Raw genomic sequence first — 19,483 nt, forward strand, 5'->3', positions numbered from 1 at the left:
GCCCAATATGGTAATTCTTTTTAACCGAATAATTTAATAATTGTATCAAAACCCAGTCTACTTTTAGATTAATACAACTTGTGATTGTAATGGTGCCTAGAATTTAATTTTTTTTGTTATACAAATAATTCGATTTTTTTTCCAAATAATTATTGTTTTGAGTGACTTGCAAAATCATCTTATGTCAAAGTACACCTTTTATCGGTATATGCTCTGATGTAGAGTTGTAGTGGTGTGATGGAAATTTAGAAAGAAATCTTGAAGTAATTCAAAGAGTTTAAGGTCACAAAGTGTGAGGGGAGTTTGACCTACTGATGCTTCTTGTCATTATACTACAAATCCTTGGAATATATGCTTGAATGAATAATACCAAACTGCATTTCTACACACATCTTTAAGCCTCCTTTTCAAACTTGTTTTCTGTTAAAACCTTATTTTTTAACATGTAACTGTAATATCTTTTCATATGACCAAGGAATTGCATATCCCTTTTCAGCTCAAAGATTCATGTTTTTTACAGATTACTTTTTAAGGAATATTTAGCGTTACGCTTATGTCATTTTTCTTTTGATTGTTTGGTTAATTAAAATATTTAGAGTCATCTTGATGTGATTTGGCCTTCAGATATTTATATAAATAATGTGTTGTAATTATGTAGTGTATATAATCATGTCGGAAATATGCGAGAAAAATCGCCAGCATTGTCTGATAAAGTGCGACATATGCATTCTGTTTGTACTGTAGTGTAAGTACAGAACGTATTGAAGTAGATTGTCCATTAGCAGAATGTTCTATTTTCGTCTCCAATTGCCATAGGTCTGAGTTACTATGGCAACCAGAGAACACAGCCACAAATGAACTATTGGTGACCCCAAGGAACACAATGTTCTCTATTCTTTCATTTCCTTCTCTCGCTCTCCTTTTTTTCCGAAAAAAAGTACCCTTCTCCCCTCTCACAATCCTCATATCTCTCTCTCCCCCTCTCTCTTACTCTTCATCCCTCTCCCTGTTTCTTTTTCTCTGTCTCTTGCTTACTCATTCAAAAATATGTGCCAAGCAGAAACTATATATGCATCAATGAGGATTGATATTATGACATAAAGGGCAGTAAACATATTTATGTTTTTCTTATTTATCTTTGTGCTATAGGACTATGTTGTGTGCATTTCCTGAAATTTGCCAATTCATGACCACAATACCTTGTAACTGATAGAAAATATATGTATTTTTTTACTCTATTTCGTTCATTTTTCTCAATAATGATTCATTTTATTCATTCAAGTGCAAAGGTGATATAGTATTTACATTGCACTACTTCAACTTTTTCTTATGCGTAGAATTGATTTAAGATGTGCATTTGAATAATAGTGGGAGAAAAGAAAGCAAATGCAAAACTTTTCTTGCCTTTCCTCTTGCATTACTTTTAACCTCAATCCTCTCCCTTAGAGAGGACCTTAAGCCGTCAGTCCTCTGGTTGCTTGCTTACAAGCATTCATGCTTTCATAGCAATCAGGTAAAATAAAATTGCACTACTAGTATCTCATCTTAGTAAGTATTGCAAAAATAATTTTATCCATTTTATTTTCTTTCAGGAACCCATCACTAATGGAGTTTTCTGCGAGACTGACCTTGATAACATTGACAATATGGACACCATGTCGGAGATCAATACAGAAGCAACAGGATTCTCTCGTGGTGGACGACTGAGGTCCAGTATGCCGGTCATCAGACCAACGGTCAATATGACCAAGGAAAGGCCATTAGGTAATTGGAAGTTTGCTGTTATCTCAGAATTGCTCAAATCCAAAGTTAAACAAGAACTTTGATTTTCACCCTAATTCAATCTAGAGTGAATCCTGAATATCAAGACCTGCTTGTTCCTAGTATTATACATTAATGCAAGGATCTTCAGAATCGAGGAGACAGTATAAGTTGAAGAAGAAAAAGGCCATAGAAAGACAAGAAAAACAATTTGATGAACAGATGGTCTTTATAAACAGTTTCCTGTAATATGTGTTTCAATATAGAATAATTTTTGAAGAGAAGCAAAACTTTTGGTGTTATATAGGTGGCTGGTAATTCTATACCAGTTGCCATGTGTGTGAGTATATGGTCAATGTTGATATTGATAGATAATGCATTCAGACTATCTATGAAGTTTTATTGCGGATAAAAGGTCCCTCAGAATTGAATTGAAATCCAAGAAGCTTTATTGATCAAACCTGTTTAAACACTCTACTTGTTAAATGCTTGAAAATGAAACTGAACTACTTTCGAAATTTCATCAAAGATCGTTCCAGCACCAACCATATTCTTTCTCATCATCTCAGGTCTCGTCTACCTCCAGTACAAGAATGAAACCAAGCGAGGGCTCATGCCAAACGAAGTGACCGGCATCGACACTGTGAGGGCGCTCTACGTCCGAGCGTTCCCTAAGCAGCTCACCATGGAGATGCTGGAACAACCTGTTAGGAAGATCTACATCAGGGATCCGACAACAGAAATATTCTATGAACTGGAAGATGCCCAGTAAGTTGAGATCAAGGAGGGCAAAATATGTGGAATATTTTGGAAAAGTTTTGTAGTATTTAAAGCTCAAGTCCATCCCCCAAAAAAAAAATAGAGAAAATGAATGTATGAATAAAAAAAATAAATAAATATAAAAATAAAGATAAAAATAAATAATCAATAAATGAGAAAAAGTGAATGATAATTGTAACAATAAAAATATTGAAGTATAGAAATTTTAAGAAAGCATATTAATAAAAATTCATCAACAACAGATGTAAAATAAGAAAGATATGATATTTGAAATTCTCACTGACTTTTGCGCAACACGCAATGTCACACTCACTATTCCTTTTGTATGTTATTACATGTATTATTGAATACCTCATTGAATCCTGATATGTTAGAGTGTGAATGCAATAAGTATGTCAATAAGAAGCAATGTTCCATTTTACGTCTTACATACCCTCTGCACTGAGGTATTAGATTCATAGTGCAGCTTTACAAATTGTTCATTCTTTGTCATTACTGTTTTTAATATTTGTTGCTTTTATCTTGTCATGTCTGCGAATTCTACCATCTGCCATTGATAACATGTTACTTCAGCAAGACCAACAAACTTATTCATATTTTACTGTCCTCAACCAGGGTGAGGTACGCCTAAATTTAATTCTATTCTCATTTATAAATGTTTAAATTCATTTTATTAGCGAGATCCAAGATAGGACTGTTCTCAAGATCTACGAGCCAGGATTTGTTGAGGATCCCAACGCCCCTGGACCCTCCTCCCCTCGTAGCACCACCTCCACCCCGGTAGAACTGGACTACTACTCCGAACCAGAGGTGGACCATCAGAAGAGGGACGTGAGGAAGAACCGCTACAACACCATGACGCTGCCGCGCAACATGCATTTCACGCAGATGGAGAGCGAGGGCGCCAAACCGGGTCAGGGTGCAGGGAACCTCAATCCCTCACCGGAGAAGAAACAGCAGTCACAGTCTTTGGTGAGTTCAATCAGGGTTCCTTAGGTTTGTAATGTCTTAACACATTGGCTACAGGAACTGGATGATCCCTGTACAAAGACAATGGGAATTACAGAATTTAGTAGTCAACTGGTTAAGAAGATATTGAGAAGTAATGACACTCAGCTCATCAGAAGAATGAATTTCAGAATATAATGGAATCTAATATGCCATTATTGTAATATATACTGATTTATACAGCGCATAATCAATGTGCATATATCCTACTGTGCTGCAATAAAGAGCAAGTTAAATGCTTGAGGAAAAATTTAGAAAAGGGGGAAAAAGAAATGTATGGAAATTATTTGAACAGATAGGTTTTTAGTTTAAGTTTGAACATTTCTATTTGTCTTGTTAGAAGATGCAGTAATCATACTAGAATCAGACCATTTGTGTTGTTTTGAAATGATTTATTAGGTAACGTGGAAATGGAGTATCTGAAAATATTAGACCTTGCAGGAGATGTGGTATAATTGTGCCAGTAGTTGTGGAACAAGCAGTCAGTGATTATCATAAAAAATGGAAATCTACTTGTGATGAAAAAAAAAGTCTTTATAGGTTGTGGAAGTAATTTTGATTACTTCCATATGTGTTCACTTTCTAATGATACGAGAATACCTCTTTTAATACCACATTTGGTTGTTTTCTCTTTACAGGAGAATTTCCGACGTGGGGCACCAGAGCGTGCCAGTGCATCCCTCCAGCGTCCTGCCGCACACAATCAAGCCTTCCAACGCATGACCCCAGAGAGAGCCACCCTCAGTGGCCCAGTCACCAGAGGACCAGGGGGCCCTGGTGGGCCACACCTACAGAGCCCCTATGGAAGGAGGGGACAGCAGCCCCACCCCAACCAGCCTCAACAGCATGGGAGTGCTACCCTGCCTCGCAGGATGCCCCCGCCCTCGCAGCATGAGGGTGGGGGAGGACCTGGGATGGGTCCAAGACCCCAGGGCGGGAGTGCAACCATGCCACGCCAGCATCCGAGGGGCGGTCAGGCGGTGGTGGACGGGGGCAGCAGGCCTGGGAGTCGGCCCTCCAGCGGGGATATGGTATCTAGGAGTCAAAACAGTACGCCAGGTGAGATACTAAATCCCTGTCTCAATTGAATGCAACCTTTTTATCATTATATTCAATTACACAATGGACAAATCTGCTGGGATACCACTGATAGATCATGAGAAATGTGCCACCTCTTCTTCAAAAGAGTAATATGAGATTGTTAAGATAATAACAAGATCATTCAAAGCCTTCTGAAGGCTACTGAAAGACTTGCTTGAAGTTTACAAGAAGTGCATTGAAGACAACTAACAAATTATATTAAGATGATTGTTGTTTAATTATTTTTGGGAAGTTTTAGAGCTATTCCGTAGAGACATCCCTTCCTTTGATCTTGACACTTCTGAAAGCTCTTGCTCATTTCGGCATTTCAGTTTCTCATCAGTCTGTTCTATGACAAATCAAATGATACCAAACCATATCAATATACCCTTATTCCTGCATTATGATTTTTTTTTGTTCATTTAGTAACAAAAGTGATGCAGAACCAGGTCATGTCAGCCCCCATGCCCAATGGTCATCCCAGACAGCGAGGCCCACCACCCCAGCACCACCAGACGCCACCAGGTCGACCCCAGGGTGGTACCCTCCCTAGGAACGGGGCACCGGGGATGAGACACCCCATCCCCAATGGAATGGGTCCGCAGCATCGTGGACAGCCCCCTCTACGGCGGCACGGTAGTCATGATGGAACATTCAGCCATGGCAGGTTAGTAATACGAGACAAACATCTAAAAGGATTAACTAACTAAAATCATTTATTTCAAGAAAAGTGATATTTGATCATTTTCTACCAAGCAAATCTATAGGGGTGTTTTAATGAACTATCTGTAATCGAATGCAAGTTTCTGTTGCAGATTTACAATTGAAAGATCAATTTTAACTATAACAAATTGATTTGAACTTCTTGTTTCAAACACACAAAATTGATGTGATATTGTTTGCTAGTTTTTCACAACTCCCCATAAATGTCTTCTGGGATAGCTTAGGAGCTACTGAAAGGGATTGTCCCTCAAGGTATTTTGCACTCTGACATTTGAAGGATATCAACCGGGAGTTGAATTTTCTGACAGTTTGTGGGAGGGGGAATTCGTATAATGTTTAGTTTCTAGTTTATAGTTTTGGCTATGTTTATCAACTTATCAACTTGTGAGTTGATACATAAAAAACAAAACTAAAAATAATCCCAATAAACCAATCCTTAAAGTGAAATAGATGGCTTTGGAAAATTGCTTTGCTGGGTTTATGGGTGCTGGTGGGTGCATGGATTTTTTTTCTGGGCTTTATTTTCAAAGGCTGTCATCAATGATGGGTTGTCATTCTCTGACAGTTCTAATGAAAATTAGAATTGGCTGAGAAGTATCACCATGGTAACTAACATTAAATGACAACTTAATATTGATGATAACCTATATGAGACATCAAGGTTTATAGGGGATTTTTCTAAATGGTGATTACTAAGTTTTAATTATTGCTGCTTGCATGTGCTGTATACCTATTTCATTTGGTCAAAAAGTATGAGCCCTTTATCGTTTTGGCTGTAGAGGATGACACTTAATTGATACATTACATTTTCATTATGATAATGCCATCTCTACTGTATATACGATTCAGTTAAATTTGACTTCTGTAGAATGAAGAAAACTAAGATTTATAAAATTCAATCCATTGAGCGAGAGAGATTATGATATGCAAATGTTGGTTTATAGTGAATGCATAAATGATGACTGGATGTATACAGCTGATGGTGTGTTATGTGAAGGAGAAAAACTCTCTCTTATTTGTTTGAAAATGATCAATTTTTTTGTCTATATCATTTTATGTTAGTACTAATACTTTGTTGAATGCAAATGTGTAAATGTAACCTCGTTATAAAGTCATGATTGACAACTTGCTTGGCATGCTGGTGATGGCTTCTGCGTTGTGTTTTACTAATTACCCCCCTCCCCAGACCTCAAAGTGCTCCGATGGGAGATGGCGCCGCAGGACATAGACCTGGTGCCCATCCCAGTGCCCATCCTGGTGCCCAGAGGCCGTTCTCCCAACCGGCTCCCCGTACAGGCCCTCACAGACCCCTTCCAGGGGAGGAAGGGACCAGGTAGGTAGCATGCACAGGGGAAGATGCACAAATGGGCGTGGCGCATTGGGGGCGTGGCACATTGGGCGTGGCAGGTTGCTGGTATGGCAGGGTGTGAGATTTTGCGTACTACCATGGTAGCATAGCTCAATAGCCAATCAAAATGAAATTTGCTAAGAATTAATGCCATTACTAGGAGCTTATGATAATTGCAAAGTCGTCACCAATGTTGAGTTTTATGTTATTAGATCCTGTTGTACTTAGAAAATTTAAAGTACCTCGAAATGGGGAATTCATAGCATCGTACCTGAAAACAGGGAAATCACAGAGATGGAAAGAGGCTGAGAAAATGTCTGTTTTTTTTAAGTCACATTCTTAAACTTTTCAATAACATTTGTACATTTCTCAGTTATTCTGACCCACTTTGGAAAAGCATTATAAGACATATTTGCATTTGTTGATTCTTAAAAACCCAATAAAAGACCACTGCTTACATATTTTGCATACTGCTTGCTCACAATTCAGTGTGGCTTGAAAACAACTGCTCAGCATGAAATTGAATAAAACCTCGTTATCGCAGTTTGAGTAGTGATTGCTATAACAATTGAATAAATAAAAATAAGGACTAGTTGGTCATTACATGAACATGTTAAGAAGGAAAGAAAGTTGTGAAGTTTCGTACCTTTTAGATGTTCTATTCCCATTATTGTTTTTGTCTCACCTGCGAAGCAGAGTGAGACTATAGGCGCCGCTTTTCCGACGGCGGCGGCGGCGGCGTCAACATCAAATCTTAACCTGAGGTTAAGTTTTTGAAATGACATCATAACTTAGAAAGTATATGGACCTAGTTCATGAAACTTGGCCATAAGGTTAATCAAGTATTACTGAACATCCTATTAAAGTTTCATGTCACATGACCAAGGTCAAAGGTCATTTAGGGTCAATGAACTTAGACCATGTTGGAGGAATCAACATTGAAATCTTAACCTGAGGTTAAGTTTTTGAAATGTCATCATAACTTAGAAAATATATGGACCTAGTTCATGAAACTTGGACATAAGGTTAATCAAGTATCACTGAACATCCTGCATGAGTTTCACATCACATGACCAAGGTCAAAGGTCATTTAGGGTCAATGAACTTTGGCCGAATTGGGGATATCTGTTGAATTCCCATCATAACTTTGAAATTTTATGGATCTGATTCATGAAACTTGGACATAATAGTAATCAAGCATCACTGAATATTTTGTGCAAGTTTCAGGTCTCATGATTAAGGTCAAAGGTCATTTAGGGTCAATGAACTTTGGCCGAATCAGGGGTATCTGTTGAATTACCATCATAACTTTGAAAGTTTATTAGTCTAGTTCATTAAACTTGGACATATGAGTAATCAGATATCACTGAACATCCTGTGCACGTTTCAGGTCACATGACCAAGGTCAAAGGTCAATGAACTTTGGCCGAATTGGGTGTATCAGTTGAATTACCATCAAAACTTTGAAAGTTTATGGATCTGATTCATGAAACTTGTACATAAGAGTAATCAAGTATCACTGAATATTCTGTGCGAGTTTCAGGTCACATGATCAAGGTCAAAGGTCATGTAAGGTCAATGAACTTTGGCCATGTTGGGGTTTTTTGTTGAATAACCATCATATCTCTGTAAGTTTATTGGTCTAGTTCATAAAAAGTGGACATAAGAGTAACCATGTATCACTGAACATCTTGTGCGAGTTCGAGTAGTATTTAAAGTCAGCACTGCTGCTATATTGAACCGCGTGGTGCAGGTGAGACGGCCAGAGGCATTCCACTTGTTTGTAAATACTCATCCTCATTATTTTGTGCTTTCAGAATACATGTAAACATTATTTTCATGTGTTATAATGTAATTTCATTTTTGGGATTTAACTCATTTTCTGAACAAAACCATTTTGTTTTCACATTTGTCTACAACTCATGTTGGTGTAAGATGATTTACTCTTTGTTTTTCATTTGTATTTGTCTTATTCATAAGATGATAAAGCAAAATTTAACATAGTGATTTGTTTCTCAGACATACATGACCATTCATTTTGCACTATGTGTTCATCTACTTATGAAAAATGCTCTAAGATGATGTGAAAGTTTGGTATAATTAATGACCATAGTTACAGGTGAGAGATCTTATAAAACAAGTAATGAAATAATTCCCCTACCCTCTAATAAAGTTTTTTTTTGCTATTTCATTACAATAAATGAAACTATAGGTTAGATTAATGTGTCAAAAATATGCAATAGATTGTTTTAGTTAGTGCAATGAACTATAAAGTTTTTATGGAATATAGTAAGTATAAATTTAAGTTATTCCATATTTGAGGTTCAGTTGACCTTTAATTTATCACCCTTTGACCTTTTTGTTCAGCGAAAGGATCACTGCAATGGAGCAGCAGATAGCCAATCTTGCCGGCATGGTTCGTTCTGTCATTGGAACACATAATGGTCCGCCACCGAGACAGGGACATCCTCCCCAGGTACGGCCCTTCTTTTAAAACTTCCCTAAGATGTGAATTAATTATTATTATTATCATTTTATTTGACATTCGAAAAACAAAGAATACAAACAGATCAAAGACAAGATCAATCAAACTTGTACATGATAGAGAAAATAAGACCTGGATGAGAGTTGGAGAGGCTGCCTGGGTATGGAAAAGGCTAACTTAATAGCCATAACCCACAGGTCTTCCTCCCCAAACCTCCCAACCCCATCCAAGTCATAACACTAATGGTGAAAATAATTAATGTGTTTGGCATCAATTATCAAAACCTTTCCTTTTAACGTATTACAATAAATATGGATATATGATAAGTCAAAATAAATGATTACTGCACAATTCAATTTAAGGTATCATCAGTAGCACATTTAGAGAGTTTACTACAGTCTTTAGAATTCCAGAATGACACTGTGTACATTGGAAATAGAATAGCAATTTGCATTAATTTTTGCTTTTTATCATATCAATGTTCAGTTGCTTATATTCCAGGTTAGACATAGAAACGTCATAGAAAGCATACAAAGTATAGAACAAATAATAATCTTGACACATGTTGTGTATTAGATGATAAAATTTATATGATGTTCTATTTCAGGATGCTGCCCAAAGACCACCAGGGGATCGGCCTGCCCCACCCATGAGAACAGGTATGTTAGAAGATAGCTATACTCTTTTTGTTGCATATTGACACCATCATCATAATTATTTACATGTTTACAAATTATCAAATGAAAATAGTACAGAGGGAACAGGAATCTAATGAAATTGATTTCTTTATTTTAATGAATTGAAATGCAGTGTATATTTACACAAAAATAATGTACTTCATGTGCATATCATGTAGTTAGTTAATGTTGTAGATTATTAAGGAGAAAGTCACATGAAAATGGGGAGGGTCAGAAAAATACATGGTGTGAAAGATGGTGTTCAAGCATCATTTTTTTTAGCGGGGTGCCCCTTTGCAATAAGACTTTGTGATATAGTTATAATCATGTTGAGTTTTCTTCTGTATTTGTCAGTTTTGTCATCCTTTTTCTGATCTCTTTCCCCGTCCCACCATCCCCTTCATTTGATAGACTCTGCCCCGGTCCAAGCCAGAACCCCAACACCTCAACAACAACAACCCCCACCACAGCAATCAAGAACCATCACCCCACAACAGCATCAACCCCCACCACAGCAATCAAGAACACTGGGCCCCCAGTCCCCGAGACCCTCGTCGCACCCCGGTACGGGCGTGGCAGGTAGACCCGGTATGCACCATCCAGGGGGCGTCAACATCCAGCGAAGCGCCATGGTGCTCAAACACCGCACAACCGACCTCAGAATGCAACTCAAACAAGTCAGGAAAATGCATCTAAATATGGTGAGTAGCTGCATTGTAATAATTAGCTCAGCTACTAAATCCATTACTGCAATGTAATGTAATGGTAGTCAAATTGAATTGTTAGAAGTTAAAGAATTCAGTTTTTAATAGTTAGCAAATTAAAATCAATCGAAGGTAAAACAAAAAACTAAAAAGAGAAGAGAAAGAAGTAATAGAAGTATTTTTCATTTATCATATTATGATTTAAAAGAATTTGTATTCAAAATTAACATCCCTCTTCGATGAAAAGAGGTACTTTAAGTAAAAACATGCTGATACCTTTTCTGTCATTTTTGCATATCTACAGGTGCAACAGATGAACAATAACTTCCGCTCGACATCCCACAAGATCCGCTTGGCTCTAGAGGGCGCCCCAGGCTCTGATATTCATCCAATCAGAAACCAGCGAGCCAGAGTCCACCAGGATTACATCAAGTATATGCAGACACAGGAAGCAATTGAAAGGGATCTAAGGTAAGAAATTGTGAAATTTATATATTCAAAGTTATGCATCGATTGATTGGTTGGTTGGTTAATCGGTCGGTCGGTCGATGGGGATTTTTTACCTGATTGCTAAGAGAGCCTGAATGCTTGTAAGCAAACAACCAGAGGACTGACGGCTTAAGGTCCTCTCCGAAGGACCTTGGTAATGAGGATTAATGCCTTACCAAAGGACACGAGCGCACCAATGAAAAGGTATTCCATTAAATCTGTATGTTTAACCCTTTCTATCCCCCTCCCCATCGACCGACCGACCAATTAACCAATCAATCAATCGATGCATAACTTTGAATATATACATTTTTTACATAGTGACTGCGCTATATAAATGGTCTAATTATTATTATTATTATTACTTATTTGGACCTTCCAGAAATTAGTTATTTGATTTTGTTATTTATTGTTTTATGAAAGCTTTTAGTAATGTAAATTTGGCACGCAGCTAAGAAAATGGGATCAGATGTCTAAAAAAACATTTTGTTCCGTAGGCTGAGGGTAATTGGTGCAGTGCCCTGGAGTAGTATGAGAACCAAAGATTTTAACATTAGTTGTGGCTTTCTCTATACTGTAGAAGTATTACTCATCTCTATCACAGTTGTATGAAATATTTATTTCACATGATTTGTTTATTGAAAATTTTATTTACCAATATTGATTTCTATTGATATATTTTTCAAACTTGCGTCAAAAATTAGATGTATATTGTAATTCACATTTCTTTAAGAAATTGCCCATTGGTTAGAATGTGCATGGTTACTCCATTCAAAGGAATAGTGTAAGCTCTTCACCTGTCTTTTATGTGTTATCTAAGATCAATTTTACACAAACATTTTAAAAGGAAAAGTAAACACTTGTACTTGAATTGGTATGAAAACAATAAAGTGAATCTTTGTATCTAATCTTTCATTTTGAGGAAAGTAGCCAGCACCTACAAAGTAGGGTTCATGTTGGGATGCCAAAACAGAAATTGATCATAACAGAAAATGATGGGACTCAATCGAAAGTTTCAATTCTATCATATTTGTTATGTCATTACATGAATGAGTGAGAATTGAAGTCAAGATTTTCAATGTATTTGCAGACTACTGGACGAGAATGTTGACAAGTTGCGAGAGAAGACGATTAATAACAGAGGCAGTGTCGACATGGAGAGCCTGGAGCAACAAGCTCAGTTGCTAGGCAACTGCAGCAGAGGAATCGCAGAACAGAAAGGTAAAGATCATCATCAATTTCATTGAACTAGGAGATGTGCATGGATAAATCAATGTTACCCTTTGAATTTGGGGTGACTTCATTGAGGTCTTGAATTCATCAAATGAAACTGCACATGAATCCCATTTGATTAAACTTCAATCTCTAACCATTTATGCCTACAGTATGTACAATATGTGATGGTGATCTAATGAGATTTTGGGTCACAATGTCAAAGGTCAATGATACAGTGCTCAGTCATGTAAGTCCTAAAAGTAGTTAATTTGGAATAGTTTTATTTTTTCCCAAAGCTTCTCATACATTGTGTACTAGAGCTGGTTTATTCCTTGGTCCAGACCTTCATCAGTATGTATGTGAGTCAGTTAACATAATATGGTCTTTTGTGTATTTTTTTCTGGTTTATAGTGAATTTCCCAGTTCTGTCTGAGAATTTGAAGACTGTTCAGGAAGGAGAGATGGAGATAGTTGTCAGAGAAGAGAAGTAAGTTCATTTTCATTCTTTAAACCATTTATTTAGTCTCAATTCGGGGGTGGCGGGTGCAGACAAAAGGGGCATGCTTCCTGCTGCAATGAAATAAGAAATATTGCACTTGTTGTTTCTTAAAGGACAAGTCCACCCCAACAAAAACTTGATTTGAATAAAAAGAGAAAAATTCAACAAGCAAATTTCATCAAAATCGGATTTAAAATGAGAAAGTTATGGCAATTTAAAGTTTCGCTTATTTTCAACAAAATAGTTATATGAACGAGCCAGTTACATCCAAATGAGTGAGTTGATGACATCACTCACTCACTATTTCTTTTGTATTTTATTATATGAAATATGAAATATTTTTATTTTCTCGTCATTGTCATGTGAAATGAAGTTTCATTCCTCCCTGAACACGTGGAATTCCATTATTTTAACATTTTGTGCTTCATAAAAATTGAAATATTGTATAATTCAAACAATAAAAAACAAAAGAAATAGTGAGTGAGTGACATCATCGACTCTCTCATTTGGATGTAACTGGCTCGTTCATATAACTATTTTGTTGAAAATAAGTGAAACTTTGAAATGTCATAACTTTCTTATTTTACATCCGATTTTGATGAAATTTTCAGCATTGTGCTTGTCTGATTTTTCTCTATTGATTCAAATCAACATTTTTCTGAGGTGGACTTGACCTTTAAAAGACTTAAAATCTGCCTAGCAGTTATCCCCTAACAAAAAAAATGAATTAAAAAGTCAACTACTGATGTAAGAGCAGTGATTTTTGTTGCTTGGTTGTTGTTTTTTTTTCTAATGAGAAATATGAATGTTTACTTGCAGTCAGATTTGATGCATAATGATCATGTTTGCATGAATAGGGTTCATTTATATGTTATTGAACAAGAACATTTTAATTGATTATATTTGGTTTGATTGTTTACAGTTGGATGAAACATGAACCACAGAGGTTGGACGATCATTTCAAGAGATGTAAAAAGATCACTAGTACTCTGTATACGCTGAAGAGGTAAGATGATGGATGGATGGACGGATGGATGGATGGATGGGTGGGTGGGTGGTGGATGGATGGATGGATGGATGGATGGATGGATGGATGGGTGGGTGGGTAGATGGATGGATGAATGATGGATGGATGGATAGATTGAAGGAATAATGAATGGTGGATGGATGGATGGATGGGTGGAAGGAAGGATGGAAGGAATAGATGGACGGATGGATGAATAGACTGAGAACAGAAATCTATCAAAAATTATATGAATTTATCAAATGAATGAGTGCGAATGGAAAAGTTGAATGATTGAAAAGTGGTAAAAACTACAATTACTTTCAATGAAAACTGCATTCTTCATACAAAAACTAATATTCACATTTTTGCAGTTCAAAATTCTACCATAAAATCCTTAACCTCAACCATTTTTCTCTCCCCCAGGATGGCAGCTACTAACGAGGAACCTTACATCATCTCCCCCTCGTCTCCTACCAACGCCCCCACCAGTGCCCCTAACTTTACCCCTACTGTCACTCCCACCATCACCCCTACCGTGACCACATCAAGGCAGGTGATTCGGGTTGAGAGCGCCCCTCTCCCGACGTCGTTAGAAGCTAAACGAGAGACAGTGGAGAGCGATCAAGTAAGACATTATCTTTGCTGTGTTATCAATGCTTTAAATTAGTTTTAAATAGATGACGCTACATGAATGCTTTTTATTACTGTCATGCACATTCATCATATTAACTATATTCCGATACTTATTTTCACTAAAAGAAGTACCTCTGCACTTATACATATATATATGTTTACATATTTATCAGCTGAATATGTTATGTAACTTTTTGTTATCATTGATAGATTCTCTTATTACTTCTTTTAAACAATATTTAGATCACAGGCACAAACAGTAACATGCACCAACAATAGCTTTCAGAAATTCACACTATGAAATATAATTGCCTATTTCCTTCCTCACATATTGCCATATGTATGATTCAGTGTTCACAAAGTGTATATCGTTGTCAAGCATTTAAAAATGCCATGTTCTACATTCTTAATGTATGCCTTTCTTATTTAAATTGCCAAAACTACTTTTAATATTTGGTGTTAAATTTATATAATGTAACAATATTTTGGGACTAAATTAAATTTGCATCATAAGTTATTCTCTTACACTCACATTTTTATTGTCAAATGTTAGCTATTTCTTAAATGCTAATCAGTAGTACTTTTGTTTTTGGATTAAGAAAAAGATTTTATCATAGAATATTTACTTTCCAGTAAGAAAATTGCTCATTGACATTTTGAAGAAAATTACTCAAACAACAGGGATGATGAGTATCATTGAAAGTAATGAACATTGAACTTTCATTAAAGATACAGATTTTTTTAATGAAAAAAATTAATACGATAAATAAAACTCTCTTTTGTTATTTACTTTTCTTTATTCATTGTGTATGTATTCAATAAAATTAAACCAAAGTGTAATACCTGAGGAGGATTTCATGGAACTTTGTCAGTGATGTTCACTAACGTCTTTCCTCGCAGTCAGTCAAGTGAATAGAATGAAAATCAAATAAATAATCATTTGAAAAAAAAAGTTATTGGAATTCATTGACCAGTTGTGTCATGAATTCACCTCAGGTAGCACATATAGCTTCTGATATAAAATCACTTTACTGACATTTTTATTTGTAAAGTAATAAGGATAACGGGCTATTCTTTAATCTATACAACTAACACATTTAATTCATGCACAGGATGAGGTTGTACACCATGACCTGCCCCATCGATTCAGATCACCCCAAGAGCAGGATCAGTTTGAAAGTACGCTCTCAGGAAAGCGAGAGGTGCTACGCAAGACAAACAACGTAGAGGCAAACCAGACCCGTCAACGCCGCTTCCTGCGCGAGATCTTTGATCAAGAGAACCACGACTCCATGACACCGATCATCACCCCGGAGAAAGCGGCCAAGAGGGAGGCTCAGAAAGAAGCTGCAGGAGGGCAGAAGAAAGGTCCTCCACCACCGCCTCCACCGAGGAAGCACTTCCCAGCATCACCTGCATCTCCTGAGCAGGCCAACAAGAAGATCTCATGGTCGAGCACGACGACGACTAGTCAGCCCAAGGTGCCTAGTGAAGAAGTGGTTGTCAAGGAGAAGGTTGAGTCTGAGTCTGAGGCAGTGGTTGAGAGTATGCCTGAGTCTGAATCTCAAGCAGTGGGTGATAGGGTGGGAGATCAAAGGGAGGGGGGAACTGAGGAACAGAAACCCTTGAGTAATACTTCCAGCACTTCCGCAGACTGTCTAATCAACGCAGTAACTGCCGCGGTGGATCCCCCGCCAATCACCAGCACAGTCAAAGCACAAGAGACATCCAAATCAACCCCGTCCCTGGGTGCAACAGAATTCACCACCCCTAAAGAAATCAATGGATCATTCCATTCACAGACTCTGGTCACAGTCGGGAATGGGGGTGTGGCACATTCCAATGGGAAGGTAGGGAAGGACAAGTCACAGACCAAAAGATCATTCCTCAGTAGGAGTCCGTCCAAAAGTGGGCAGCAGGGTAGTAGTAGTAATAGTAGTGGGAAATCAAAATCTAAGAAAATGGGTGGGGCCTTGGCGAGGCTGCTAAGGCGAGATCATGAGAAGGGAGATAGTTCACAAAAAGCAAACAGTCCTTGCTCAGGTGAGGTCGGACCTCCCCCAAAGCCTCCTCGGGGATGCATGGACTCACCAACCCAACGTGCAAAGAAACTTCTAGTCACTGCTACTAGTGAGAACAATATCAATAACAATGCCAAGCAGATCACCATTCCCGAGAGGCCTGGCCATCGGTCGATTCAAGTGACCAATCAGGGTAGGATGGCCAAGTCAGCAGAGAACATTTGCCTGTCCAGTTCTCCTGACAATGATATGTATCCCCCGGAAGGCATCTACAGTGTCCAACAACAGCAGATCATCCAGGATCCTGACTCTGCACATTCCTCACCAGTTAGGAAACCAGTGGTCGTGTCAGTGTCCGGTCCAAGGAGAACTAATTCAGACTCCTCAGGTCAATTGCCTCGAGTATCACCTGCTAGCGCTGAAATCAAACGACGGGAGACCGACCCTGTGGTTAGACCGAAGAAGCTCCAACCTTCTACATCTGCTGGGAACGAGGATAGCCTCAGAACATTGCAACTCAAAGCCCAGTATGCCAAACTTCGGCAGATGCAGGTTCAGAACATTCAGAAGGACAAAAATGTCAGCCAGGCTCCAGATGAGAGACCCACCAATGGACCAAACCCCCAACCAGCAGTCGCTGCCGTCCCTAAACAGACCAACCTTGAGAACCATCCCACCGCTGCCACCGAAAAACCTGCAGACCTCGCCCAACCCGGGAGCAGTCCACAAAAGAAAGAGGTGATTTTTACCCCCTTCAAGCAAAACAATCCCTTCTCAGCTACCTCCATGCCCCTTGATATATTCTTTAACATCTAGTGCATAACCAGCACTCTCCCCCTTCCAAAATTAGTTCCTTGCAGCCTTCATTTCAAATAATGCAATTTGGAAGTGAAAAAATGCAATTTCTTCTCTTTTTGCCACCACCTCCCTTCTCATCTGTTTAGATTATAATTTGGACTTTATTTTTTTTTTAGTTTCTGGTAATTGGGCTCTATCCTGCTGTCTATGCTTTTTCCACTTCTTTTATTATTTTATTATTCTTATATTTTATTTGATCATCTAACACATATTTACCATTTGCACCTATTGGGTTTGAGTTTTTAACATAAAGACATAAAGAATTCACAAGGTTCCTTTAAGTCTGGCGCACACTATGGGATTCATTGCGATATGAATTTCAAAGAAACATTTGAGATGAACGTTCAAGCAGAAAAATCTTAGTGATCAGAGTTCAGAATAATGGTAAGAACCACTGAAATCAAAATTCAGTCTAGTTCGAACCTATCAGTAGGAATAAAAGCAAATTCAATGTAAAATAGTAATTAAGTCATCATCGGCTGCGACTTGAAGCCGATTTGGACTTTTAACTCCAACCACATGGCAAAGCAAAATTATGATTTTATTTATCCATAACATAATGAAAAACTTCAAATAAAATAATTTTCCTTCTAGGAACCTTCACGTTTAATGCAAAATATGATTTATTAAAAAATCACAGTTGGATCGCATAGTGTGCGCCGGGTTTTATTGTCTTTGCAAAATACATATACACTGTAATCACTATTCAGCAGCAGCCAAGAATTCATCCAAAAATACAAAGATTGAGTTAACATCTCATTCATTATCTTACAAATTATCATGTTGGCCTCCTCATCATTTGATGTTTAATAGACCAGTGTTTTAAATTCAGTTTAATTTATTAAAAATTCATCAGTATTTCCTTTTAGTTATTTTGAAGTACTGACCAATGTTTGCACTATTTTGCCTTTTAGAATTTGACCATTAATGTGATAGGTCGAATCACGAACTTACAAATTATTTTTCTACTGATATTTGTGGAGATCTCCTTCAATTCTCTAAATAAAAACTGGGGGGTGTTTCACAAAGATTTAAGCATGACTTAAGTCGCGCTTAAATGCCGACGCGTACATGATATGCAACGCGCGATCTTATTGATAGAAACGCATTAGTGCGCGTCCTCATCACACGATCTGACCAATGCGGTCAAGCCTTTCATACCGTACGCAACTCGGTATTTAAGTGCGACTCTAAGTCATACTTAAATCTTTGTGAAACACCCCCCTGGTCTATTAAGTGCCAAAAGACAAAGAGGTAAGTTACTCATATAGTGATGCAGCAAAAGCTTCCCATAAATCAATGTTAAAGCAAACAATGCTGAACATAATGTTTGAAAAATAAAGTTCCACCCATCCCATCCTACCGATACCTCTAGTTCCCTGACCTGTGCTTTCATTTAGATCTTTCTTCCTGTCACCCCCCCCCCCACAAAAACACATTTTCTCACTCTGATGTGCCCGTATTGCTATAAACATTACATAACAAGTATAGTTCTGAAATACCAGCCTTTTTACAAATATAATCTATTTTGGTTATTACTCCTTCAAAATGTTAAATTTGTTCCTTTGTTTTGTCTAATTTTGAAGGAAATAAGATTTTGCACTGTTTATAGGTATACACTGTATAGCTAGAGAAAAATTGTGAGAGAATTATTTATAATTTGAAAGAAGCAGACAAAATTTTAGTTTTTAATAACCTCTTTGACCAGACAAATGTGTAATTATGTAAGAATTCTCAATCACTTTTGTGTTTGCCTGGACTTCTTTTATTAAACACAGCCTCATTTATTTTGCTTTAGAATTTTCACATGAATATTCATCAAATTTTACTTCTTCAAAATCAAAACTTTTCCCATTTTGCATACTTATCACATAAATGATTTGGTCCTATTCTTGTTAAAAAACACAAAATTGGTAATAAAACAGTATGGCTATATGGTGAAAATCGACTATGAACATAAGAAGTGTAGAATTCTATCTATTTCACTTTTTATTACTGAAACTTCACATATCACTACTAATACCTTAATGGGCAAGTATGTATTGCATATGTCAAACTCATATGGGCTTTGTAATGATAATAACAAGGAAGATCTGCAACTTTGTCTAAAACCATTCTGTATTATGCCAATTTGGTCTAATTTTATATTCTACATGATCATAAAACTCATTTTATTTACAACCAAATTTTTTTATA

General features: G+C 37.3%; 1 protein-coding gene across 3 annotated transcripts in view; it reads left to right on the top strand.

Annotated features, from left to right (window-relative positions):
- Positions 1-19,483, top strand: part of LOC121426043 (SRC kinase signaling inhibitor 1-like) — a 54,213-nt gene that overhangs the window by 23,973 nt on the left and 10,757 nt on the right. For 2 of the 3 annotated variants that reach the window (XM_041622178.1, XM_041622176.1), the window contains exons 4-18: positions 1,593-1,764; positions 2,331-2,529; positions 3,219-3,513; positions 4,188-4,608; positions 5,056-5,296; positions 6,539-6,685; positions 9,068-9,176; positions 9,793-9,844; positions 10,274-10,563; positions 10,871-11,037; positions 12,146-12,276; positions 12,682-12,757; positions 13,692-13,775; positions 14,199-14,400; positions 15,521-17,167. In XM_041622178.1, the coding sequence (XP_041478112.1) occupies positions 1,593-1,764; positions 2,331-2,529; positions 3,219-3,513; positions 4,188-4,608; positions 5,056-5,296; positions 6,539-6,685; positions 9,068-9,176; positions 9,793-9,844; positions 10,274-10,563; positions 10,871-11,037; positions 12,146-12,276; positions 12,682-12,757; positions 13,692-13,775; positions 14,199-14,400; positions 15,521-17,167 (4,233 nt within the window). The remainder of the gene's footprint in view (positions 1-1,592; positions 1,765-2,330; positions 2,530-3,218; positions 3,514-4,187; positions 4,609-5,055; positions 5,297-6,538; positions 6,686-9,067; positions 9,177-9,792; positions 9,845-10,273; positions 10,564-10,870; positions 11,038-12,145; positions 12,277-12,681; positions 12,758-13,691; positions 13,776-14,198; positions 14,401-15,520; positions 17,168-19,483) is intronic. The other variant, XM_041622177.1, reaches the window with a different exon arrangement.

The sequence above is a fragment of the Lytechinus variegatus genome, chromosome 13 (assembly GCF_018143015.1).
Source record: "Lytechinus variegatus isolate NC3 chromosome 13, Lvar_3.0, whole genome shotgun sequence".
NCBI lineage: Eukaryota > Metazoa > Echinodermata > Echinoidea > Temnopleuroida > Toxopneustidae > Lytechinus > Lytechinus variegatus.